At 40.8% G+C, this 27842-nt stretch overlaps 1 protein-coding gene across 1 annotated transcript in view; it reads right to left on the bottom strand.

Moving 5' to 3' along the window:
- The window catches only part of LOC149218023 (uncharacterized), a 245419-nt gene that overhangs the window by 3568 nt on the left and 214009 nt on the right, over positions 1–27842 (bottom strand). The window contains exon 6 of the mRNA XM_089386459.1: positions 15428–15514. Coding sequence (XP_089242585.1) covers positions 15428–15514 — 87 coding nt within the window. The remainder of the gene's footprint in view (positions 1–15427; positions 15515–27842) is intronic.

Genomic DNA, 27842 nt, shown 5'->3' with positions numbered 1-27842 from the left:
ACGCTGGATCAGACTGCAGAAAAGGGGTATTAGTGGGATATAGCGAGAATGCTAAGGCATACAAAATCTATCTTCCAGGGAGCAGGAAGGTAGTAGTACGACGAGATGTAAAGTTCATGGAGGACAGAGCTTTCAAAAGGTCTCGCGAAATGCCTTCCAAGGAGCAGCCGAAAGAGGATCCGTTGGTCATGCCTCTTCAACCAACGAAAGTGAAGAATTCTTCCTCAGGATAGGAAGATTCTCAGGATGAGGAGGAGGAGCGAATAGAAGCACCTGCTGGCAGAGGAAGAACTAGTAGAGAACTTTGTCAGATTCTGCGTGATGCAAAGAACTTCATCGATGAGCCAAGGAACAGTAAGAGGAAGCGAAAACAACCAGACAAGTATCAGTGATTAGTAGCTCAGGATGGGGAGCCTACCAGTTTCAAGGAGGCAGCTCAGCATCAGGTCTGGCTAGATGCGATCGAGGACGAGTATAACTCCATAATGGTGAACGATGTCTGGGAGGTTGTATCAAGGCCCCAAGATAGATCTGTGGTAGGTTCAAGATGGATCTACAAGATCAAATATGCTGCGGACGGCAGTGTTGAGAAATACAAGGTCAGGTTTATGGCTAAGGGGTATGCTCAAAAGGGAGGGATAGACTATGAGGAAACCTTCACCGCGGTAGCCAGGTATACATCTATTAGGACCGTGATATCTCTTGTAGCCCAGATGGGATGGGAGATCCATTAGATGGATGTCAAGACGGCATTTCTGAATAGGGTAATAAAAGAAGAGGTATACATTGAACAACCAGAGGGCTTTGAAACTCATGAGAAGAAGTCTCATGTATGCAGACTGAAGAAAGCCTTGTATGGGCTGAAGAACACACCGAGAGCGTGGTATGGTCGAACAGATGGCTACTTGCAAAAGATGGGATTTGTGTAATATCCCTTATCAGGAATATTCCTCAAACACAAGCAAACTCCAACCAGAGATGGACTGGGAGGGCATTTACCAGATATGTCGCCTCTGAAAAGAGGATGAAATTCGGAGGCTACCTGGCCCTTTCTAGACTCTGTCTAAGAGTATAGGAGAAACACACAGGTGGTATAATAGCCGAGAATGCTCAATGAGATACAAATAATAATGGTGCAACATATAACAATATAACCATAAGCAGATACTCAAGAAATGCAAAGAGAATGCTAAGCCATTTTATTATACTGAGTAATAGAATGAGTACAGGAGGCGATCAGGAAGATGGCACCTCGACTTGCACAAGGCAAGTGAAGAAATACACTCAGAATAGCAAAAGAATGGCCCCTCTCTGAACTGCGTCCAAGCTGCTGGTGAATTGTTGTGCTATTACTACTACTAAAAATCAAAAGAGGATTTGGGGCTGCTTCCCACCTCAAAAAAGGCTAAAACTCTGGAATCAGACTCTACTCAAGAAACCCAGAAAAACCCAGAAAGCTTTTCTGAAATGGCCGACCCCCGAAAATCACCCCCTCGGGGTTCTACGCAGTCCCTTAATGTTCTGTGCTGCTACTGAATGAAACCCTCCAGAAATCTGCCTGAATTCCCTGCCAAAACTCTCCAATATGCAAGGGCTGATCCCCTGCTCAATCTCTCAACACAAATCCTACTGCAAACCCTCAACCCAGACTCCTGCCAGAAAGAACTGCGTCCCTCTCTCAGTGTTGCGCAGTCCTCCAAAACGCTGATGAAATTGCTACTGGAATGCTGATGAAACTACTGCTGAAATGCAAATGGAAATACCTTGCCCGAGCAGGCACTTGAAGTCCCCCGAGGCTAAGGGTGAGATCTCCGAACGGAGATACTCAATGCACTAAACAGTGCTGTAGACTAGCGAAACAGCGAGCGTGCTCTAAGTCGAAATGACTATCACAAATGCTCATAACAGAATGATCAAAATGAGAGTACTCCTCTCTCCTTTATAGCCTTTGCCTCTCTCAATCCCAAGGCTCACCTCCTCCTGCATGATTCCTCTCTTGCCACGTGTTTCTTCCCTCCTATGCAGTCCCTCCATGTGTCTGTGTGGGCTCCATTTCTGCGTCCCCCTTTGGCCCCCTTGGCTCCCCTTTAAGTCACAACGTTGTGCTACTAGGAAGTGACTTTTTATTCTAAAAGTGAGTTATGTTCCCCTTCCTCACTTTTTTTAATTTAAAAATAACTATAGAAGGCAAAAATTGAACAAAATCAAATATTCCAATTAGCCATGGCTAATTAGGAATATTACAGTTTGTCAACAGTGATGCGGATCCGAATCTCTACCATCTGGTCGTAGAGAACGAGCCACTTATCTTAGTATTATATGTGGATGATCTCTATCTAACAGGATCATCCAAACTCATTGAGGACTGCAAGAAGAATCTAGCCACAGAGTTCGATATGAAGGATCTGGGACGATTGCACTACTTCCTAGGCTTGGAAGTTTGGCAGCAGAAAGGAGAAATCTTCCTTGGGCAAGGGAGGTATGCTACAGAGATCCTGAAAAGGTTCGAGATGGGAGACTCTAGACCTATGGGTACGCCAATCATCACCAATTGGAAGAACGCTGATGCATCAAAAGACAAGGATGTCGATCCCACCCTATACCGACAGCTCATAGGGTCCCTAATGTATCTGGTCAATACCAAGCCAGATATTTTCTACGTTGTCAATACCCTCAGTCAGTTCATGGTGGAACCAAAGAGGGCACACTGGGAAGCAACCAAACATGTTCTCAAGTATTTACAGGGAACAGTTGACTATGGGCTCTTATACACCAAGGGGAAGGATATCAGGTTGAGTGGATTTACTGATGCAGATTGGGCAGGAAGTTCAGTGGATCAGAAAAGTACCTCTGGGTATTGTTTCAACATTGGATCAGGAATGACCTCCTGGTGCAGTAGGAAATAGAAGTTCGTGGCTCTGAGCTCATCTGAGGCAGAATATATGGCAGCAAGCACAACTTCGTGTGAGGCCATATGGCTTAGAAAACTACTGGTGAACCTATTCGTAAGAAATATGGACGCGACCAAGATCATGTGTGATAACCAGAGTTGCATCAAACTCTCTGAGAATCCAGTATTCCATGATAGGCCGAAGCATATTGATATCCAATGTCACTTTGTCAGAGATTGTGTCCAACGAGTAGCTGTACAGTTGAGCTACACTCCTACAGGAGAACAAGTAGCAAATATCCTCACCAATGCCCTTGGAAAGTCAAAATTTGACTACTTTAGGGAAAAGATGGGGATGGTAAAGAACCCCTTTCAGAAGTAGTGTGTTAGCAACACAAATGAAGAGGGAGTTGCAGTGCAGATGCAGTGTTGGGAGAAAGGACCAGCAGCAACACAGATGCAAAGGGAGTTGCAGTGCGAATGCAGTGTTGGGAGAAAGGACCAGCAACAGCACGGATGCAGAGGGAGCTATCGTACAGATGCAACAGTGGCAGTAGCAAAGTCATGGGCAGCAGTACAGGGTGCAACAGTGTAGAGGATGTTGGGCAGGGAGGCTTAACATCAGCACAAGGACTGATGCCGGATGATCAAGGTGATACTCAGTGAGGAGTATTACTAAAGCACAGTCCTCGCTAACAGGGAGTGTTGAGTTGGGGTAGCATCAAATGTTCTCTAGCCACGAAATTTGGTAGAGAGGTTGGGGCACATGAGATATCCAATACCCAGAAATGGTTTGGGCAGATTCTAAACAATTCAGGAGATATTAAAATAATTAATATTTTTAATGGAGTCCCTAAGTTTAAGGAAAATAAAATATTAATGTGTATTAATATGAAATTGTGTTAGAATGGTCCAAAAGACATGGATCAAGCTAAATCTAATCTTAGCCGTTGATTAGGGACTTAATCTCGGTCATTGATTTGTCAACAAGAAAAGTATAAGAGGAGGCTTGAGGGTCACTTGGAGAACACACTGAGGGAGACCAGTCAGTTCAATTTCTGGAGCGGGGTTAGCTGAGAAATTGAACTAGTGGTCTGGAGAGCAGTTAGGAGGCAGCAAGTACGGAACAGAGAGACAAGAGATCAGCGCAGAGGCAGAAGAGGCAGACGCAGAGCCAGAGGGAGCCACTCAGAGGCAGCAGAGACTCTGTAGAGCCAAAAGGGCCTGTGTCATCCACACAAAGGCTGCAAGAGTGACGCAGAGAGCCAGAGAGGTTGCGTAGAGCCTCAGTAGGCTGACGCAGAGCGTTTCAGGCTGACACAAAGGTCAGTAGGGCGTACGCTGGGTTCAGAAGAAGTGCTGGAAAAAATTTGTCTATCTGTGGGTAACCCAATTTGGCAACCTATTGTACAAGAAAATTGCTAAATAATAAAATCCTCCCTTGCTACACCGGTTTTCCCACATTGGGTTTTTCCAGGGACATTAGTCCAAAATAATCGTGTCAATGTGTTGATTCTTGTGCATATGTTTGTTTCTGTATTAGAGTGTGATATCTGCAGCAATATTTATTTTAATGTTTGTTGAAGTAATTTCATGAATAACTTCTAGTGAAATAAGTAGGAAAAGTAAACTAGTTGCTGCAGTGATAGAATTTTCACATGAACTTCTAATCGTGGCCATTCATTTGTTAATGAGAGATTATAAAGGGAGATCGATGAGCAGCATTGGAAATAGGGTAGATCAAATCAACATCGAGTGGGTAATTTTCAGTGAGACACGAGGATGGTTTCAGCAGCAGTGATTGGGAAGAGATTTTTCAGAGGTTGTTGCTATCAACTATTTTCTGCAGGAGATCGAGTTTTCCAGTGACACTGTGAGCTTCAAGAGGAGGCCGAGTTTCTCAGTAAATTAGAAGTAAAACTCAAGATTATTTGTGGGAGGCAGTGCGAGTCTTCCAAAGACCAGTGTGAGTTTGCTAGGGGTGGTGCGAATTTCCAGGAGGGAAGATCGAGTTTTCCAGGAGGCAGATCGACTTTCCAAAGGGAAATGTGAGTTTGCCAAGAGATAATGCAAATTGTTGGAAGACCATTGCAAGTTGCCAAGTTGCCAAGTTGCTAGTGCGAGTTGATGGACGCAGTGTGAATTGCAAAAAAGGAAGTCATGGGGTTTCTTCAGGTTGATTTGATTAGCAGAAGTGAAGATAAATATTGTCGAAACTTTTCCAGTGTCAAGCAAGCAGTGGTAATTTCTCAATAGAATTTTTTGCTAAAGATAATAATATAAACCCTCAGATCTGAAAATTGGTTTTCCCCACATTGCAGTTTTTCTAAGGACATTTGTCCAAAAATACATGTGTCAGTTGTGTGATTGTTTTCCTATGTATACCATTGCAATATTTTGTAAATGGTGTTGTTCATGTTATTATTCATTACTTTCAGCAGAAGAATTAATTTGTCGTGAACAAGTAATAAGAAATAATTAACTGGGTTAATAACACCTTTTAGGTAGCCAAAAATTTCAAATGGTATCAGAGCAATGAAGCACTGAGGTTATTGGTTATTTGAGCGCGAGGGTTTCAAAGGAGAAATCAAAGGTTTTCACATAGTAGGAGTTTTAAGATATCTTTAGATTTATTGGGGTGTATTGTTCGAGGGTTTCAAAAATGGCTTCCATTGGTTTGAGGGATCAGGACAGACTTGATGGTGCCTCAAACTTTGCTATCTAGAAATCCATAATTTTATTATTGTTGGGGGAGAATGCACTGAAGGATTATGCTACCGTAGTTATTGTCGTACCAACAAATCCGGTGCACTTAGCAACCTTCCACAAGGAGGATGCCAAAGCTAAGCATATTATCCAAGATGGGGTCAAAGATCACATCATTCCCCATATTGTAGAATTGGATGTGTGTAAGAAGATGTGGGATCCCATCCTGAAGTTGTTCCAAAATGCTATTGTAAACATGAAATTGATCCTTAGAGAGAAGCTAAGAAACACCAGACAAAACAAGAGGGAAGGCATTTCCAGTTATCTCACCAGGCTTAGATTAGTCAAGGACGAGTTAGAGGCGATCGGAGAAAAGACAGATGATGATGAGCTCGTGAGAACTGCTCTAAATGGGTTCTCAAAGTAGTGGGACGTGTTTGTCCAAGTGATTAACGGACGACAAGACCTACCTAACTGGGATCGTCTATGGAGCAATTTTGCTCAAGAAGAGCATAGATTGAGCCTTGTCAGTGGCAGCAGTAGTAAAAGGCAAAACAGTGAGGATGATGAAAATGTTGCTCTTGCAAGAAACAACAAAGCCAAGAAAGGCTCGAGTAAAGGGTCTAACTCCAAAGGAGAGAATAAAAAGAAATACTTCAGTAAAATCAAGTGTTTTGGATGGCGTCAACATGGACACTATGTCGGCCAATGTCTAAACCAAAAGAAGGGTGAAAAGAAGAAGCAACAAACAACAACTTCAACAGATATTGATGAATTGTCTTCAAGGCTAGAAGATGAGTTTGCTCTTATAGCTTTCCTATCTAGCTCAACCACCACAAGAGTCTGGTATATTGACAGCGAGGCGTCATGTCACATGAAAAGAGTTAGAGAGTGTTTTTCCAACAACAAAGCAGAGGAGATAGGCTTCCAAATACAAATGGGAAATAAGTCCAAGTGTACTCTAGTTGGGAGAGGGATAGTTGGATTTCAAAGGAAGTCAGGCAAGAAGATCCACGTTATAGATGTGTTGCACATGCCAAGTCTGGGAATGAACTTGATTTCAGTTTTTGCTCTTTAGGACAAGTGAAGAGCAAGGGGTGTGACATATACTTTCAAGGACAGAAGGTGTATTTGAAGCATCAGGATTGGAAGTTAGTAAAGGATATTGGGGTGAGAAGCAACAAGTTGTCCAAGTTGTAGTTTGATACTCCAAAGGCACTAGTTAGTAGCAGTAGTAGCAAAGATATGGTAGAGTTGTGGCATAGGAGGATGGGTCATATCCATCATGGAGCACTTAAGTTTCTTACAAAAACAGTGACAGGTATTCCAGAAGTGAGTACAAAACATGATGACATGTGCAGAGGGTGTGTACTTGGAAAGTTTTCAAAAGCAACATTTCCAAGGAGTGACAATAGAGCCAAGGGTGTGCTACATCTGATACATTCTGATATTTGTGGTCCATTGTCCACTAAGTCTCTTAGTGGTTATGAATATTTCGTGAACTTTATTGATCACTTCTCCAGGATGACCTGGATTAACTTCTTGAAGACTAGAGATGAAGCCTTCAGTCACTTCCAGGATTTTAAGGCTCTTATGGAGAACTCAACAGGAAAGAAGATTAAAGTTATTTGGACACATAATGGGGGCGAGTACATCAATAAAGCATTCAAGGATTTTTGCGCGAAAGAGGGAATCAAGAGAGAATGGACAACTCCATACAACCCGCAGCAAAATGGAGTTGCAGAAAGAAAGAACAAAATGATAGTTGGAGCAGCGAGGGCCATGCTATATGATTAGGACATGCCTAGATATCTTTGGGCAAAAGAATGTAGCACAACAGTTTACATTCATAATAGGGTCCCACACAAGGTGTTGGCAAAGATAATACCTGAGGAGGCATTTATAGGAAAGAAGTTAGAAGTTGGACATTTCAGGATTTTCAGCAATATCACTTATTGTTACATTCTAGATGACAAGTGCACCAAGCTAGATTTAATTGCATCAAAGGGGTATTTCGTTGGTTACAACAAAACATCAAAGACATACAGGATCTATATTTCAGGGAGTAGAAAGATCATCATGAGACTAAATGTAAAGTTCCTAGAGGAGAAAGCCTTCAGGAGATCTTGTGAGTTGCCAGCAGTCGATTAGAGTCAACAAGCAGAAGCTCCAAGGGTTTAACAACAACCTCAGGATGAGGGCACAAGTACAAGTACAGTGACCACCACAAGTACAGGTGTTAAGAAGAGTTCACAGCATGTGGAGCAGTAGCAAGATGAGGAGCTTGAAGCTCCACCCACTACAAGTGGGAGAAGGAATAGCGAGGTGCTTCAAATGTTGAGAGGTGTGCAAGAGTTTGTGGGAGCTCTTAGAACAAGCACCAGGGACTGGAGACCACTAGAGAGGTATTCAAGTTACAAGGCGTTGATGAGTGAGTTTATTGACAATGAGCATTCCAGCTATTAAGAGGTTTCACAGCGTGAGGTGTGGCGGGATGTTATGGTGGAGTACAACTCCATCATGCAAAATGATGTTTGGGGGGCGGTTTCTAGACCGTTGGACAGTGCAATGGTTGGTTCCCACTAGATCTACAAGATCAAGCATGTTGAAGATGGCAACATTGAGAAGTTCAAGGTAAGATTCATGGCCAAGGGGTTCTCAGAAAGAGGGAATAGATTATGATGAGACGTTTGCTCCTGGGGCCAAGTATACTTCCATTAGGGGTGTGATCTCACTTGCAGCACAGATGGGATGGCAAATCCATCATATGGATGTCAAGGCTATGAAATTTCCTTAATTGCAATTATTGGAAATTATTCTTCTATCTTATGAAGATTATTTGTCTTCAGAAATTAATTACAGCAAATAATGAATAAAATCACTATTGCAATTTTCACCAATAATAACAAGAACTGAGAAAAGTAATGCACACACAAAATTTAGACACTGATATTTTTGGACAATAGTCCCTGGAAAAACCCCAGTGTGGGGAAAACCAGTTCTGCAAATGAGGGTTTATCATTAATAATAATCTTCAACAATTGAGAATTACATAAGCTGCTTGCCTCTTACTGGCAAAGCTCTGGCAATATTTTTCCTCCACCTCTTCTAGCCAAATCAATCTGGCAAATCTCAAAATGTGAATGGCCTCCTCAGGAACTCGCACAGCCTCTAGAAATTCATTTCAACAATAATCTCTTCCTCCAGCAATCACTAGAGCAACTCGCACCTCCTTCGGTAATTGTCTTCGGCAACTGCAAATCGATTGGCTACCCAACAACTTGCACTAGTTAATGTGATCTCTCTGTAGAATAATTCAACCTCCTTCCTTCTCTCGGAATAACTGGAATCTTCATGAAAATTTTCTTTGGAAATTCTCTCTTCAATTTCCTATTGAAACCCCGTTGTTGGTGTCCTCCATGCTATCACTGCAATTCAGTGTGTCTGAGTGAGCTCTAAAACCCCACCGACTTGCTCTTATTATCTCTCGTTGAGCAATCAACGACCACGATCTAACTCCAATTGATGGCTAAGATCATCTTGTCGAGGGTTGTCGGGGTGTGAAAATTCTATCACTGCAGCAACTGATCTACTTTTCCTACTTATTTCATTATAGGTTATTCATGAAATTACTTCAACAAACATTAAAATAAATACTGCTGCAGATATCACATCGTAATACAGAAACAAAAATATGCACACATTAACATAGTTATTTTGGACTAATGTCCCCAGAAAAACCCAATGTGGGAAAAGCAGTGCAGCAAGGGAGGATTTTATTATTCAGCAATTTTCTTGTACAACAAGGTGCCAAACTGGCTTACCCACAGATAGACAAACTTCCAGCACTTTCCTAAACCTAGCGTAGGCCCTACTGACCTCTGCTACAACTTGAAACCCTCTACGTCAACTTGAAACCCTCTACATCAACCTACTAAAGCTCTACGCAACCTCTCTGGGCTTTTGAGTCACTCCTGCAGCCTCTGCGTGGATGATGCAGGCCCTTCTGGCTCTGTGCAGTCTTTGTTGCCTCTGCGTGGCTTCCTTTGGTTTTGCGTCTGCCTCTTCTGCGCTGATCTCCTGTCTCTCTGTTCCGTACTTGCTACCTCCTGACTGCTCTCCAGACCACTGGTTCAATTTCTCAGCAAACCCCGCTCCAGAAATTGAATTGACTGGTCTCCCTCAGTGCGTTCTCCAAGTGCCCCTCAAGCCTCCTCTTATACTTTTTCTGTTGACTTCTCAATGGCCGAGATTAAGTCCCTAATCAACGGCTAAGATTAGATCTAACACAAATTCATATTAATACACATTAATATTTTATTTTCCCTAAGTTTAGACTTAGAGACTCCATTAAAAATATTAATTATTTTAATATCTCCTAATCTGTTTAGAATCTGCCCAAACCCTTTCTGAGTATTGGAGATCTCATGTGCCCCAACCTCTCCACCAAATTTCATGGCTGGAGCACATCCGATGCTACCCCAAATCAACACTCTCTCTTAGCGAGGACTGTGCTCTAGCAATACTCCTCACTGAGTATTACTCTGATCATCCGGCATCAATACTTGTGCTGATGCTAGGCTTTCCTACCCAACTTTCTCTACACTGCTACATCCTATACCACTGCCCATGACTCTGCCACTGCCACTGCTGCATCTGTACGATAGTTCCCTCTACATCTGTGTTGTTGTTGGTCCTTTCTCCCAACACTGCATCTGCACTGCACCTTCCTCTGCATCTGTGCTATTGTTGGTCCTTTCTCCCAACACTGCACTGCAACTTCCTCTACATATGTGCTGCTAACACACTACTTCTGAAAGGGGTTCTTTACCATCCCCATCTTTTCCCTGAAGTAGTCAAATTTTAACTTTCCAAGGGCCTTGGTGAGGATATCTGCCACTTGTTCCCCTGTAGGAGTGTAGCTCAACTGTACAGCTCCACGTTGGACACAATCTCTGACAAAGTGACACCGGATATCAATATGCTTTGACCTATCATGAAATACTGGATTCTCAGAGAGTTTGATGCAACTCTGATTATCACACATGATCCTGGTCGCTTCCATATTTCTTCAGAATAGGTTTACCAGTAGTTTTCTAAGCCATATGGCCTCACAAGAAGCTGTGCTTGCTGCCATATATTCTGCCTCAGATGAACTCAGAGCCACGAACTTCTGTTTCCTACTGCACCAGGAGGTCATTCCTGATCCAATGTTGAAACAGTACCCAGAGGTACTTTTCCGATCCACTGAACTTCCTGCCCAATCTGCATCAGTAAATTCACTCAACCTGATATCCTTCCCCTTGTTGTACAAGAGCCCATAATCAATTGTTCCCTGTAAGTACCGAGAACATGCTTTCCTGCTGCCCAGTGAACCCTCTTTGGTTCCACCATGAACGAACTGAGGGTGTTGACAGCGTAGCAAATATCTGGCCTGGTATTGACTAGATACATCATGGATCCTATGAGCTGTCGGTATAGGGTGGGATCAACATCCTTGTCTTCTGATGCATCAATCTTCTTCCAGTTGGTAATCATTGGTGTAGCCATAGGTCTACAGTCTCCCATCCCGAACCTTTTCAGAATTTTTGTAGCATACCTTCCTTGCCCAAGGAAGATTTCTCCTTTCTGCTACCAAACTTCCAACCCTAGAAAATAGTGCATTCGTCCCAGATCCTTTATATCGAACTCTGTGGCTAGATTCTTCTTGCAGTCGTCAATGAGTCTGGATGATCTTGTCAAGAAGAGATCATACACATATAATATTAAGTGGCTCGCTCTCTACGACCAAATAGTAGAAATTCGGATCCACGTCACTCTTGACAAACCCCATCTTCTGCAGGTAACCATCTATTTGACCATACCACGCTCTTAGTGCCTGCTTCAGCCCATATAAGGCTTTCTTTAGTCTGCATACATGAGACTTATTCTTATGAGCTTCAAAGCCCTTTGGTTGCTCAATGTATACTTCTTCTTCTATTACCTCGTTCAAAAATGTTGTCTTGACATCCATCTGATGGATCTCCCATCCCATCTGGGCTGCAAGAGATATAACGGTCCTAATAGATGTATATCTGGCTACCAGGGCAAAGGTTTCCTCATAGTCAATCCCTTCCTTTTGAGCATACCCCTTAGCCACAAACCTGGCCTTGTATTTTTCAATACTGTCGTCCGCAGCATATTTGATCTTGTAGATCCATCTTGAACCTACCACAGATCTGTCTTGAGGCCTTAACACCACCTCCCAGACATCGTTTACCATAATGGAGTTATACTCCTCCACCACTGCATCTAGCCAGACCTGATGCTGAGTTGCCTCTTTGAAGCTGGCAGGCTCTCCATCCTGAGCTACTAATGCCTGATACCTATCTGGCTGTTTTTGCTCCCTTTTACTGTTTCTTGGCTCTCCGATGAAGTTCTCTGCATCACGCAAAATCTGATGAAGTTCCCTGCTGGTTCTTCCTCTGCCAATAGGTGCTTTTGTTTGCTCCTCTTCCTCATCCTGAGAATCTTCCTGATCTGAGGAAGGATTCTTCACTTCCGTTGGTTGAAGAGGCATGACCAACGGATCCTCTTTCGACTGCTCCTTGGAAGGCATTTCGCGAGATCTTCTGAAAGCTCTGTCCCCCATGAACTTTACATCTCGTCGTACTACTACCTTCCTACTCCCTAGAAGATAGATCATGTATGCCTTAGCACTCTGGCTATACCCTGCCAAATACCCCTTTTCTGCAGTCTGATCCAGCTTCTTCCTCTTTTCTTCGAGTATGCGACAATATGCCAAACTCCCAAATATTCTGAAATGACTGACTTCAGGTGTCTTCCCAATGAAGACTTTCTCTAGAGTAATCTTGCTCAATGCCCGATGAGGAGTCCTGTTCTGAACGTTTGCATGCTTCTGCTCATAGGAATTTTGGCATATCCTAATCATACAGCATGGCCCTAGCTACTTCTACAATAGTCCTGTTTTTCCTTTCTGCCACCCCATTCTGCTCTGGATTATAGGGAGTTCTCCACTCTCTTCTGATGCCCTCCTTAGCGCAATAATCAGTGAAGTCCTTATCGACATATTCTCCGTCGTTATCTGAGCGCAAGACTTTGATATTCTTACATGTCAGATTCTCCACTAGAGCCTTGAACTCCTTGAATCAACAGAAAACCTCAGGATACTCAGCAGAGAAGGCAGAGGGGGATCCAACAGTGGCAAGGTTGAGGCAGAGGGGCTAATGCAGAGCCATGCAGAGGCAACGCAGAAACCAAGAGGGAGTTTGACATTTGCAGAGGGAATTCGAGTTTCAGACGCTGAGAGCTGGGATGTGAGACCAAGAGGCAGAAATTGAATTACCTAGGCAGCAAATCGACCAGCTAGATGATTGATGTTGTCCCCAGTAAGCTTAACGTTGAGCTGGCGCAGACACTACGTATTGGCAGCCAGAAAATTCGGGGGTAATCTTTTTGGGGCTAGATCAGCCAGGATTTCCAGTGATAGTGTGAGGTAATCTCACAAATCTCTCTATTAGGTTTATTCTCTGTAACTAGATTGTTGGAAGGACATCCAGAGTGTATTCAAAAACTACTACTTAATAATATAAAACCCTCAGAGCTGCTCCACTGGTTTTCCCACATTGGGCTTTTCCGGGGACATTTGTACAAAAATAACAGTGTTATTGTGTTGTATTTTCTTTCTTGCTCAGTCTCTTGTTTCCGCATAATATTTAATTAAGTGAAGGCTGCAGTGTATGTATTTCGATATTTTCCGTATGAAACTGCAAGTAATTTGTTTGAAGGAATTTAACAAATAGGAGAAATATCATCAGTTGCTGCAGTATGAATTCCGGTTTAGGAATTTTCACAGACATCATAAAGAAAATGTAACAGAAGCTACTAGCAACAACACAAATACTTTATTTTCTTTACATAATCAGCACAAATCATTGATATCAAGGCTTAAGCAAAGGACAGTAATAAGGATTAGGCAGAGGATACTAATATCCTATTTTAACATGTATAAAGAAGGCTTTGAGGTACACCTCCAAAAGTAAGGCAATGAACATGATTCACATTGCAAAGAATTGAGTTAAGCATTGGATATGGTAAGTTGTTACTCCTTTTTATTAATGCAAATCAGTTTGAGTCTGCTTCATAATTTCTCTTAAGTGGAGATCTGCCAAAATTTTATGGTTCTTCTTCTTAATATCTTTCACTTTCCTCTAGTTCACCTACTTTGGCAGTTGTTATTACTCCAAGTTACCACATTGCTTCAATCATTTCATCAACCTTTTATTCCTCTTGGAATCTCTTCTATGGGTTCATTGTCCCTTGGTTGAAAAATCGTGTACGGTGGAGATGGTTTTATTGGTTCAACTCCATTTCTTGGACACTTTATGGTCTAATTGCAGCACAATTGGGTGACGTGGATTCTAAGATGAATAAAACAGAAAGAAAATACAAAAATAGTATATTTTGGGAAAAGCTACTTCTTGGGAGTTGTATTTTACATGGTGTGCATTCATATTTTATTTTCATTGATGTTTCCTTTTACATTGAAACATTCAAATTTCAGATTTAGGCATCAAAGAAGGGGAAATTAGCTTTATTCCATGGAGATGAAGCTTGGTGTGGACTTCAGTAAAGTGTTAAAAAAAATCTTTATTTTATGGAAGAAATCAAGCAATTATCAAGGTTTCATTCTCTCATGATGTTAGCAAGGAGAAAGGACGGGTGATATAAGAAGAAATTCATTGATGAGAATAACCAACATATTTTAAAGCAGCACTCTACAAGAATGAAATAGGACAACCTTGTGTGGATAAAGAAAAGAGGTATATGACTTCATTTTTGGGACTCAATTTGAATGAGGACATGCAAAGATATCAGTGTGGGGGAGATGTTGGGTCACTAATTTGTCATCATTTTCACTTGTCTTTGTTATTCATTAAGCCATTACTTCCAACCATCCATTGCACCATTTCACTCACTTGCCACCATTTTTACCATAATTCTTCATGATGTGTCTCTATATGTCTAGGTGGCTAATTAACATTGTTTTCCTTTATTTTTAGTAAATTAAGAAGAACTTTGCTTGGTTTTACTAATGATAGTTTTGCTAGTGCAATTTTCTGCAACTTAGTCAAGTTTCCGCAGCTATCTTCATGGTTGAAGTAGTAGCACCTCTCTAGAAGGAAATCCAGCACATGGGCATTGTTTCTAAGGGTTCCAATATGGATTTCTATTGGTCAAATACCACCCAGCTCACACATGTGGACCTCCAGCATCAAATCAAGGGAAAAACGCAGCATTTTTTACTAGTCAACTTCAAACGCGTTTTCTAAGCAAATGAAAGCCAATTTCGGAAAACGAAAACATGGGTTTGTTCAGCACGGGCCCAATTAGGTTCTTTACGAGCAGTTTTCTCAAATTCATTATCATTTGAGAGATTTTCGAAGATCTTTGAAGTCTTATTTTGCAGATTATGTGGATATATGGTTTTTCAAATTGTCATTTAATACACAGTCAACAAATAACCCAGAACGAGCTGTTCTTTAGCAAATTCATGGCAAGAAGATCATTATGAACATATTTGGGCTCATCATTCTTCAAAATGAAATTTGAAACTAACATATATGACATGTACAAGCATAGGATTGGAGAGAGAAACTATGACAAAGAAATATAGAACAAAAACAAAATAAATTGGCATATAAATAACATTTTTTTTCACACCAAATCATTGGCTCTTTCATTTGTTTCCTTACTTCGGTAATACTCAATGATACTCTACTAATACATGTACAGAAATCAGACTAACAGAGTTTAATTAAAAATTCAGACCTCTTTATGAGACATCTGGAAAAAATTGTCAACCAATGGATGGCCTATGTTCACCACAGTTGCTCCTGCATTTTTGTAATACAATGACTGCATATAACTTAAAACAAATTTTGTAAGCATTCTATCACACCTAGCATTCTTGAAAATTAGACCAAAAACTACAGGTCGATTCTTTAAATCAAGTGCCCAGAAGAACATTCTTTCATTCTTGGTTCATCAAACTATAGCAAGATCAAACCAAAATGGCAATCAGAACACTACCGTGGCAATGGGCATACATACGTATTAATAAGGAAATGATTCTACTATATTGCATCTTTCAGTAAAACTGAGCATGGTTACACAATCATTTTCAAATATCTATGAAATTGTTAATTATGACTTAAGCTTTTCAATACAAAAGGGAAAATAAAAAGGGCTTGGGGCTGTAGCTGATACGATTTCCCTTTCTTCCTATATTGGGTGGTGGTCTTCCATCTGCAAGTTTGTATTCTGTTTAGGAGACTTGATGTCATGTTTATGGAAAGTAAATTTAATATAGGATGCATTGTTTTATTAAGAAAATAATTTAACTAATTTAAACATACTTTATTTCTTAATTTAGTTCAAAATAAGAGTGTATGAAACATGCCATTTCCAGTTGCATCACTTGTCCAACTATCCCAAATAAGATAAGCTCGGTGCCAGTGGTCAAGACAAAGAAGATGTCTTATCCATGGTAAGGATACGCTTATATAGGCTATAAGGTATGAGAAGCTTTCCTCCATACTTAGAGAGAACTGGAAGGGAAGGGAATGATTTGCTTAGAGAGGCTTTCTTGGGGCACTTATCCAATCAGAGAGGGAACTCTCAGAATGGGGCATGTACTCAATAAAGCTGGACTTAGTGAAAGGAAGAGAAAGAGGGCCCTCTAATTCAGCTACTTCATTCTCTAAGACTCACTAAGGACCAGTCGCACCTTCATAGGACCACAACCCTTGAATAGACATTTATTTTAGTTATTAAATATATTTTGATAGATAATATAAATTATTTCAGATTAATTTTTTTAGGCATAAATAATGGTATTTAAGAGTCCAACCTCCTATTTAGGCATATTATTAAATCTAATTAAGGTCAACTAAGGACTATTGGTGATTAGGTACTCTCACACATACATATACATAGGTTACCCTAGGAGAAATTTGTTCTCCTACATTGCAGCTTGCCAACCAGCGGCCCTACCTTGATCCACAAATAGCCAGCCTAAGATGCTTATCATCCACTTTCCTTTCAGTGTATTCATCAATCTAACCTACTAATATGATGAAGTTGGGTCATACATTTTGAAGTACTTTAACCATTTTTGCATTCAAGTGCTTTCATTTAATGTTTAAGGCATTCTAGTATGGATCACAAGTTGAAATTGGATTATAAACTGCTATTGGTTGTGTACTTGTTCCCTTACTTCACCTTTGTGGTTATCATGTGTCCCTAGCCCAATGTAACCTTTCTTAGGGTCTTTTTTTTACTATATAGGAGAGGCAAAAATAGGTGGCTCTGATGACAGTAGCGCTCAATGTTATTCATAGTTAACACTTGTCATCATTACCCTATGTCCATTATCCTGTATTCTGACTAGTTGTTTCAATTGTTCTAAATGGTTTTGTTGACCACTGAAGTGTACCCAAAGATTTTTTAGAACTCCATACCCAAGGATGTATCAAAAGTTTCATGTACCATCAAAGATTATCATATCATCAGAGTTTTTCAACTCTACTTCTTCTCATCTTCTCTTATTGTACCTAGATTCCACAACCCCTGTGGGGATGATGTAAAGCGATGCTAGTATGATGAGTTCGAATCATGTAACATGCCTAGGTAACTTGGGACCTTGTCATCAAGTGAGTTTACTCTGGGAAGTTTTTTTCACTTGGTTAATTATTATATCCTTACAGGGACTTAATAATTAATTGAGTTTTTTCCTCCAAGCATAACCCCAAAGCCGGAGTATGGCTTGAAGGCGAGGCCTTGGGTGAGTCCTAGTGTCTAGAGTCATTGTATATTACCATATTAGATGACTCGTAAAATTTCATGGAATTTGGTTAGGTCTAGGGGTCTTCTTTTTATTTTTTTAATTTCCCGTACAGTGGAAATTTGAATAAAATCTTAATGGTAATAAGTGATGTCTAGAGAAGTTGTATGGGGTATGTGTGCTCAAAATTACACCTCTCACCTTCAACTTTCTACTATGACACACTTTGGGGTATAAAAAATGTGTTCTAAACGCTCAAAACCCACTATTCGTAAGTTTAGTGGGAAATCTAGCAATAAATTAAATCAGAAATAAATTAAATAAAGAGAAATAAATAGCTCCATGTGTCAAAATGACATGGAAATGACTTGAAAATTATCTCAAGTCAAAGGAATGAGTTAGAAGATAAGTGGAGGATGATTTGGCACCTTGCATCATAAATTCATGGCCCACTCAAGAAAATCGAACTTTTTGGCATTAATGCAGTAGCTGGTGACTTAGAAAATCGAATTTTTGAGGAATTAATGCACATGTGAGATATTTGGAAGATATTGATGAAGATTTTCTTGGGAGTTTGTCTCCACTTGTGTTCCCTCCTCTTCACATTTGGCATCATCATCTACTACGAGTTGGCTCAAGGAGGGCCTACGCAATTCCCAAGGAGATTTACGCTGAGCTCATTGGAAGCATCTACATCAAGGGTCATCACATGGTTTGATCATGGAGTTTGACATAGCCGATGAACATGTAGCTCGTTGAATCTATGCAAATGGGCTAGCATTCAATTTGGTGTGTTCCCCTTATTGGCAACAAATGAGTAAGGTTGTTAATGAAGCGCCAAAAGTGTACAAAAGCCCTGGATATGAAAAGGTCTACACTACTTTTTTAGCATCAGAGAGACAATCTATGGATAGACAACTACAGGCAATCCAGGATACATGGGCAGAAACAGGTGTGTCCATCATTTCTGATGGATGGAGAGACCAAAGAAACCGTCCATTAATTAATGTTGTTGCAGTATGCCCCCAAGGGGCAATGTTTTTGAAGGCTGTTGATAGCAGTGGAATAAAAAAGGATGCATCTTTCATATCCATAATTCTTATTGATACAATAGAAAGTGTGGGGCCACATAATGTTGTCCATGTCATTATGGACAACGCACAAGTTTGATTGTGGAGGGTCGATATCATCACATATTTTGGACTCCATGTGCAGTACATTCATTGAACCTTATGCTTGCCGAGATTGGTGAGATTGAATGGATTAATGAAATATATGTAGCATCAAAAGAAATCCAAATGTTCATAACAAACCATTCAATATCCCAAGCCATTTATCAAGATTTTGCAAAGTTGGAGCTCCTAAAGATGCTTTTAAGTTTTTTTTAATCAATATTATTTGTATTGGAAATTCTTATTTTTAATTACAAATTTATATATGGTTTCTCATTTGAGATTTGACTTTTTGAAACTTGTAGGTTGTTGAAACTCGTTTTGCCTCCCACACTCTTGTCATAAAGAGACTTGTGGAGGTGATACAAGCATTACAAGCAATGGTCATTGACCCTCTTTGGGAATCATGGAAGACTTCCACTTCTGATAGAGGGAAAAAAATCAAGTCCATCATTCTTGATGATGCATGGTGGGACAAGGTCCAATACCTTCTACGGTTCACTGAACCAATTTTGACCTTGATCAGGGCATTTGATACAGATACACCTTGCTTGGGGGAAGTTTATGAAAACATTGATAGTATGTTGGAGAGGATAAGGGAAATTATCAGGGCAAGTGAAAATGACCCTTATGAAACATTCTATTATTTAGTGAAGGACATCGTTACAGAAAGGTGGAACAAAATGACCACACCATTACACCTTTTGGCATATGCATTGCACCCTAAATACTATCATTCTAAAATTTTGTCTTTACCTGGTAGAACAACACCAAACAAGGATTCTGAAGTGGTACAAGGATATAAGACAGCTTTGAGAAAAATTTATAAAGATATAGGAGTTGCAATGGAAGTCCGCCAAGAATTTGGAGGGTTTGTACAGTCTATTGGTAGCTTTTCAGATCCAGTAGCTATGGATGATCGAGGGCATCTTGATCCTATTACTTGGTGGGGCTTCCATGGTGGGGATAGCATTCATCTCTCTACTCTAGCCACCAGGTTGTTATCACAGGTTGCTAGTTCCTCATCAGCTGAGAGGAATTGGAGTACATATGGCTTCATCCATTCAGTGAAGCGAAACACGCTGGGAGCGGAAAAGGCTGAGGATCTTGTTTATGTTCATTCCAATTTCCGTCTTCTATCACATGTTGAACCAGAGTATAAAAAAGGTCCGAGCAGGATGTGGGATGTGGAGCCTGAGATCTCTGACTTGAACCTGACACTGAATGCCATGACTCACCTCAACCTACTTGAGGATATTGTTCCACCACCAGTCCAGCCTACTGATGCAACTTCCTACATTCCAGGACCCCCATCATCTATTCATGATGTAGAGTTGCAATATGCAGAAGATATAGATCCATTTGAGGATATGTAAATGTATTTACTATTATCATTTATGATATTATGATCCTTTTTGTTACTTTGTATGAGGGAGGATGCATCATTTCAGTGTTTCAATCTTCATATTTATCATTCAGTTTTCTAAAAGGGTTTGATGGTTTCATGGAGTATTTGATTTTTTAGCTCTAAAGTATTTTTTAAAATTTTTAAAATATTATTATATTTTATTTTTTTGTGTACATGACGTATCCTTGCCGTATCTGGATCTTGGATTTTCAAAAAACTAGCAGATTTGGATCCGTATCCATATCTATATCTGAATCCTGATAACATAGCCGAAATCCCCAAAGGTTCTACACAAACACTGCACAGAGGATGACGCAGAAGGTTCAACATGTGGCTAGGGAGGCAATTTTGATGGAAAAAATTAGCTCTGGGGTGAGAGAAAATTCTCACAAAATTTTGCCAGTATTTTCCTCAAATTAGATTGTCAATAGAGCATCTAAATTATTATACTCATAATTGTTGTTGAAGAATAATAATAAAATCCTCATCTACTGCATCGGTTTTCCCAGATTGGGTTTTTTTGGGGACAATTGTCCAAAAATAATTGTGTCAAATTCTTATGTGTGTGCTAGAATTTCTCAGTTTCTAGTATTTTATTTTCCACAGTATTTTTATGGTGAAAATTGTAGTTGTGATTTTATTCATTGTTTGTAGTAGCAAATAAACTATATAATTCAATTTACAGTTAAGAGAACAATTTCCAGTTGTTGCAATAAATGAAATTTTCACATGGTATCGAAGTTAGTTTAGCAGATTGGTAGCTCAAATCGAAAAAGCAGGAATTTCATTGTTCAGAGGGAGCAATAGTAGAAAATTCACAAAGGTTGTGCAGATTACCTAGCCAGTCAGTACGAATTGCTTGGGAATTCAATTTTCAGTTGCAGGTGGCAAAAAAATATCGATTTCCAGAGATTAGTAATTCCAGCAAGCAGAGGGAGCAGCAACAGAGTTATTTTCAAGAGCAGATTACTGATCTGTGGCATAGAGGGTTTTGCAGCAGTTTACAGTAGCAGAATTAGTGCCAAAGGGAAGAAGAATAGCACACAGTATGGCCATGGATCAATTTGATATTTAGGGAGCTTCAGAGTTGTCTTCCAAATTGCAGGATGAATTTGCTTGCTTATCAGGCTCAACTTCACAGGGTGTCTGGTATATAGACAGTGGAGTGTCAGCTCATATGACAGGGGTTAGAGAATATTTCTCTAGCTACAAGGAGGAGAATATGGACTTCTAGATTACGATGGGAAATAGAACTAAGTGTACTCTAGTAGGGAGAGGTACCATCGATTTTGAGAGGGAGTCAGGAGCAAGCACCAACGCTACAGATGTACTACATGTGCCAGGATTGGGTATGAACATGATTTCAGTACCCCAATTACAGGATAAGGGATATGATATCCATTTCGTAGGGAAGAGAGTGTTTATTAAACACTCAAGCTAGAAGAAGGTAAGACAGATTGGAGCCTGAAGCAATAGATTGTACAGGTTATAGCTTGACTCTCCAATGGCATTGATAGAGTGACAATAGCAATGGGAAGGATCTGAATGAATTATGGCATAGGATAATGGGACATCTACACCATGGAGCACTCAAGATGCTCAAGGAAATAGTAACAGGGGTTCCAGATCTTGGCACGAAACACGATGATGTGTGCAAAGGATGTGTACTTAGAAAGTATGCTAAGGCACCATTCCCTATAAGTGACAACAAAAAAGATGGAGTGTTAGGACCTATACATTCAAATATGTGTGGCCTGATGTCCACTAGAGCTCTCAGTGGTGTCGAATACTTTGTCACCTTTATTGATGAGGAAAACCTGGATCTACTTCTTGAAGACCAAAGATGACGTCTTCTATCGTTTTAAAGAGTTTAAAGCTCTCGTGGAGAATGCGACAGGGAAGAATATCAAGGTGTTCGCTCAGGTAATGGTGGAGAAATATTGATAAGGACTTCACAGATTTTTGTGCAAAGGAAGTGTTAGAGAATCTAAGGCAAAGTAGTGTTGAGATGATTCTCTAAGACTTGATAACAATTTGTGAAGTCTTTTTACTTTTTCTTAGTTAGCTTATACTTCTTATTATTATTAATGCATATGTGTGTGCTTCATCAAACTGCTACCAAAACAAAATAACAAGAACACAAAATTTGGCTCTCTGCCAGGGACAAACCCTCTCCACTCTTGAGAGGGAAACCCTTTGTAAGATTTCTCTTATTGAAGTTTCTTATTTGAACAACTGCCAAACCCTAGACCCTTGACTAGGATGTCCTTGTTGATTTGGGGTAGCATCAGATGTGCTCCAGCCACGAAATTTGGTGGAGAGGTTGGGGCACATGAGATCTCCAACACCCAGAAAGGGTTTGGGTAGATTCTAAATAGATCAGGAGATATTAAAATAATTAATATTTTTAATGGAGTCCCTAAGTCTAAACTTAGGGAAAATAAAATATTAATGTGTATTAATATGAATCTATGTTAGAGTGGTCCAAAAGACATGGATCAAGCCAGATCTAATCTTAGCCGTTGATTAGGGACTTAATCTCGGTCGTTGATATGTCAACAGGAAAAGTATAAGAGGAGGCTTGAGGGTCACTTGGAGAGTACACCAGATGATCAGTCATTCTATTCTCTAGAGTGAGGTTTGCTAAGAGAGATAGAATCAGTGATCGGGAGAGCAACTAAGGGGCATTGAGTACAGAGAAACAGAGAAGGCAAAGATTGTGCCGGGAGAGCAGCGCAGCAGCCAAGGAGGGTGATGCAGAGCCAGCAAGGGCTCACGCAGAGGCAGCCAAGTGCTGCGTAGAGCACCAGAGGGGCCAGTGCAACTGACGCAGAGGCTCCCAGAGCTGACGCAGGGCCTCCTGGGGCTGACACAGGCCTAGAAAGGCTGACGCAAGGCCAGCGTGAGACAGAGAGGGGCTGACGCAGTCCAGATTGGGCAGACGTTGGGGTTACAGGAGCAGTTTTGTGCTGAGGAGCTGCCGGAAGGATTTTCCAGGGTTTCAGCTAGGAGATTTCTCTCAAACTGTGAGGTATAGCTGCTAAGGAAATTCTCTGTTGGGTAGGCCAGTTTCGGCACCCAGATTGTACTCTGATATTGCTTAATAAGAAAACCCTCAAATAGCTGCATCGGTTTTCCCACATTGGGTTTTTCCGGGGACATTGGTCCAAAAATAATGGTGTCATGTGGTGTGTTTGTTCTTGTTTCTTTTAGTTGCTGATCTGTAATATGTTGAGCATGCACTGGTGTTTATTTTCAGTATTTACTTTGTAAATAACTTGTTAAAGAAAAATAACAAGTAGGTAGGAATAAATTAGAAAAAGTGCATGAAGGATTTCTAAACTAAGTAAATTTAGAAACTTCAACAGTCCTCCAAGCATGAGTCAAATCCTTCCACATTCTGCGCTGTCATGTCTGGCACATCTTCCAGCGCTTCTTTCGGCACTTTGTCTTCTAGGTTAGGAAACCCTAGAATGGTATGGCTTCTCTTCTTTTCTATAAGGAGATCTTTCTTCACCTTTCTTTGGATACCTTGTGGACCTTAATACACAACTAAAGGAGGTTGCTTATGCTACTGCCCTAAACAGCAGTCAAACCCTTCTAGCACCTCGCACGTGTGACTGTTTCTAGCCCTAGAAACAGTCCTTTTCTTCTTTAGATTTGTCCCTCCTTCCTTCGCTTGTGAGCCCACCTTCAACACTGGAGTAGGAGACTTTTGTTGACCTATTTGTTAGCCCAAACCATGAAGAAAATACCACTACAACCTTGTTGTTGTTCTGACCGCAAATCTGTCCTTGAATTCTTTGCACGTGTGGCTGTAGCAGCTTCAGATTTCACCTTCTTCCCTTCGTTGTTTTGTTTCCTTCCTATGCTGCCCTTGTAGCCCTCTTTCTCACCTTTTCTTCGTCTTACTTCGTCCTCCTTGCTTGCGGATTTCAGAGATATGATTGTATATCCAAATGAGGAGTGGACAACCTCTATTTATAGAGGTCTGTCCCTCCTCCTTTAAGCCGACTTGACAGTCTCTTAGGCCGACTTGCAGTTGCATTATATTTCAACATATATTTATTGTTTTTACTACTTGTAGACTTCGTTGGTGCTAGGAGAGGATTTGATCATGCTTGGAGTTATTTCCTTGACCTTGTGTGATGACTTACATGATGTAACATGCCCTCAAAGGGTCTTTTCATAATTACATTTTGACTTTGACTCTCTAGAAACACTACAAAATGTGCTTAACCTATTTTCAATGAGCAAGAAACTCATTGACAAATAATACAAAAATAATTTCTCTTTTCTTGAATAAGTACAAATATCAAAATTACATTTATGAAGACCAAACCTAGTTACATTTTCTCCAACATGAAGGCATTAGAAGAGAATGGACAACCCTGTATATTCCACAACAAAATGTGGTAGCGGAGCAGAAAAACAAAACCATAGTTGGGGTTGCAAAGGCTATGTTATATGACCAAGATTTGCCCAGGTTTCTATGGGCAAAGGCATGTAGCACGACAATGTATATTTAAAGCAGCACTCCTCATAGAGCATTGGGGAAGAAAACGCCAGAAGGGGTCTTCACAGGGAAGAAGCCAGAAGTTAGTCCCTTCAAACATTGTTTATTACCACATGCCAGATGAAAAGCGTACCAAATTGGATCAGACTACAGAGAAGGGGTTTCTCGTTGGGTATAGTGAAACCTCAAAGGCATACAGGATCTACATTCCTAGCAGTAAGAAGATTGTGGCGAGACAAGACATGAAGTTCATGGAGGACCGAGCTTTTAGGAGATCTCGTGAGATGTCGCAAGTGATCAGAATTAGTTAGCAGAAGCTCCTTTGGTTCAGCAGCAGAGGCAGCCAGAGGGACCGGCAGGAGGACAGTCATAGGGATTGAGTACAGTGACTAGTACCAGTATTTCCTCAAGTATAGGAGATCCTAGGAGTTCTCAGCAGACGAAGCAGCAAAGTCAGGATGAGGAGCAGCTGGTTGAACCTCCCACCACTAGTGGTTGATCTAGCAAAGAGGTTCATCAGACATTGGGAGATGCAGAGGAGTTTATAGGAACTCCTAGGATGAACAAAAGACAGCACAAACAGCCTGATAGATACCAAGCATTGGTGGCTCAGGTTGCAAAACCTTCCAACTTTTAGGAGGTCGCACAGCATCAAATGTGGGTAGACGCCATAGTAGAAGAGTATAGCTCTATCATGACGAATGATGTTTGGGAGGTGGTGCCAAGGCATGAAGACAGGTCAGTTGTAGGTTCTAAATGGATCTACAAGATCAAGTATGTTGCATATGGAAGTGTGGAAAAGTGCAAGGCTAGGTTCGTGGCAAAGGCGTATGCACAAAAAGAAGGGATAAATTATGAGGAGACCTTCACCCCAGTTTCCAGATACACCTCTATCTGGTCAATTATATCCCTAACAGCTCAGATGGGATGGCAGATTCACCAAATGGACGTCAAGACAGCATTCTTGAACGGGGTGATAGAGGAAGAAGTGTACATAGAACAGCGAGAGGGCTTCAAGACTCATGAGAGGTGCACTCACGTGTGCAGACTGAAGAAAGCTCTATATGGACAAAAGCAGGCTCCCAGGGCATGTCATGGTCGAATTGACAACAAATTAGTAGATGGGATTCGTCAAGAATGACGCAGATCCCAACCTTTATTATTTGATGGTAGAGGGTGAGCCACTCATCCTAGTTTTGTATGTGGATGATAGTTTTTTGACAGGATCATCGGGGCTCAAAAAGGATTGCAAGAGTAACCTGGCAGCAAAGTTTGATATGAAGAATTTGGGGTTGATGCACTATTTCCTAGGATTGGAAGTGTGGCAGAAAGATGGAGAGATCTTCCTTGGGCAAGGAAGATATGCTACAGATATTCTGAAGAGGTTCAGAATGCAGGATTGTAGACCCATGTCTACGCCCATGATCACAAACTATAAGAAGATAGATGCATCAGATGACAAGGATGTCGACCCCACTTTGTATAGACAACTTATTGAGTCTCTCATGTATTTGGTCAATGCTCGGCCAGATATTTGCTTCGCAGTCAAAACTCTTAGTCAATTCATCGTATAGCCGAAGAGGGTACATTGGGCGGCAGGAAGGCATATTCTAAGGTGTGTGTGCGGCACAGTCGAGTATGGGTTGAGATATACCCGAGGGGGTGACGTCAGACTATGTGGGTTCACAGATGTAGATTGGGAAGGCAGTTCAATAGACAGGAAAAGTACCTCTAAGTACTGCTTCAGCGTTGGATCAGGGATGGTTTCGTGGTGCATCAAAAGCAGAAGTCGGTAGCTCTGAGCTCTACAAAAGCAGAATACATGGCAGCAAGCACAGCTATGGGCGAAGCTATTTGGCTTCGGAAGCTAATAGTAAGCTTGTTCAGACAAAGAATGCAGGCGACCAGAGTCTATTGTGATAATCAAAGTTGCATCAAGCTCTTTGAGAATCCATTGTTTCATGACAAGTCGAAACACATAGATATTCAGTGTCATTTCATCAAAGATTGTGTACAGTGTGGGGCAGTCCAGCTACAGTATGTTCCCATAGAAGAGCAGGTTGCAGACATACTCACAAAATCTCTAGGGAGAGCTAAGTTCGTCTATTTCAGAAAACAGATGGGTATGGTGGAGAACCCGTTCCAGTTGCAGGAACAAATTTTCAGTTACGAATGTTGCAGTTGCAGCAACAACAGATGAGAGGGAGTTGCAGTGCAGAAGCAGTGTTGGCAGCAGTATGGCAGTGTCAACAGCAACACAGACGCAGCATCAGAGTTGCGCAATAGTTGGTGGGCAGCAGCAGCCAAACATCATCAGCATGAGAGGAGATGATACAGAAACAGCGCATTGTGACAGGGTGTGCAGCGCTAGAACACATTCCTCGCTAAGAGGAAGAGTTAGTTTTTGTAGCATTGAATGTGCTCTAGCCACGACATTTGGTGGAGAGGCTAGAATACATGAGATCTCCAAAACCCAGAAATTGTTTCTAGAAATTCCACCTAGAAGTGTCTCAATTAGATTATTAGCCGTTTTTTAAATATTTCCAAAGTCTAAACTAAGGGAATATGTTTAATTAATCAGTATTAATTGAGATAAGGTGAGAATCATCTAGAAACTCACACAGATCGATCCAAAAATGATCTGATCCATCGATTAAGATTTAATCTTGGTCATTGGAGTTGTTGAAGAATGTAACTAGGTTTGGTCTTCATAATTGTACTTAAGTCATAATGAAATATATTTATCAAAAGAAAGAAAAAGAAATTTTTATTACTATTATTATGACTTATTAAAACATAGATTTCATGCTTGGGTCATCATTTAATAGGTCAAAAGTCCCCATTGAGGACTTCTAGGTTTTATATTGAATCATTAGAGTCAATGTCCATTTTATGTGACCCTTCTTGGGCTTTTGTATCATGTAAAAACAATTATTATTGAGTCAAAAAGTCATTTAGGCCTCCTCCACCAAGTCGGCCTCAAACAAGTAATTCCACCTCACCAGAAGCCTATATATTGGAGCAACTCAACTTCATTTGGAATACTCCCTCGTCAACTTCGATTTGCAGTAAATTGGTTGCAATAAAAGGTGCGAAGTTGCTAGAGAAGAAGGAAAGAAGCTGGAAGAAGAAAATCGAGTTTTTGGGTCACCTTTCTCTCACACATGTGAGTTGAAGTTGGGACCAAAATTCTCTCTCTATTGCAGGATCAAAGTTCTGAAGCTGGGGGTCAAAAATTCTGCTGCAGTTGCAGTAAACTGGATTAAAGTTTCTGGATGTTGTTTGGCTGAAGTTGTTGCATCAAG

Source organism: Pinus tabuliformis, chromosome Q (genome assembly GCF_031772625.1).
Source record: "Pinus tabuliformis cultivar Carrire ecotype Pingquan chromosome Q, CPIR1, whole genome shotgun sequence".
Classification (NCBI taxonomy): domain Eukaryota; kingdom Viridiplantae; phylum Streptophyta; class Pinopsida; order Pinales; family Pinaceae; genus Pinus; species Pinus tabuliformis.
This window is presented reverse-complemented; position numbering and strand designations above follow the sequence as displayed.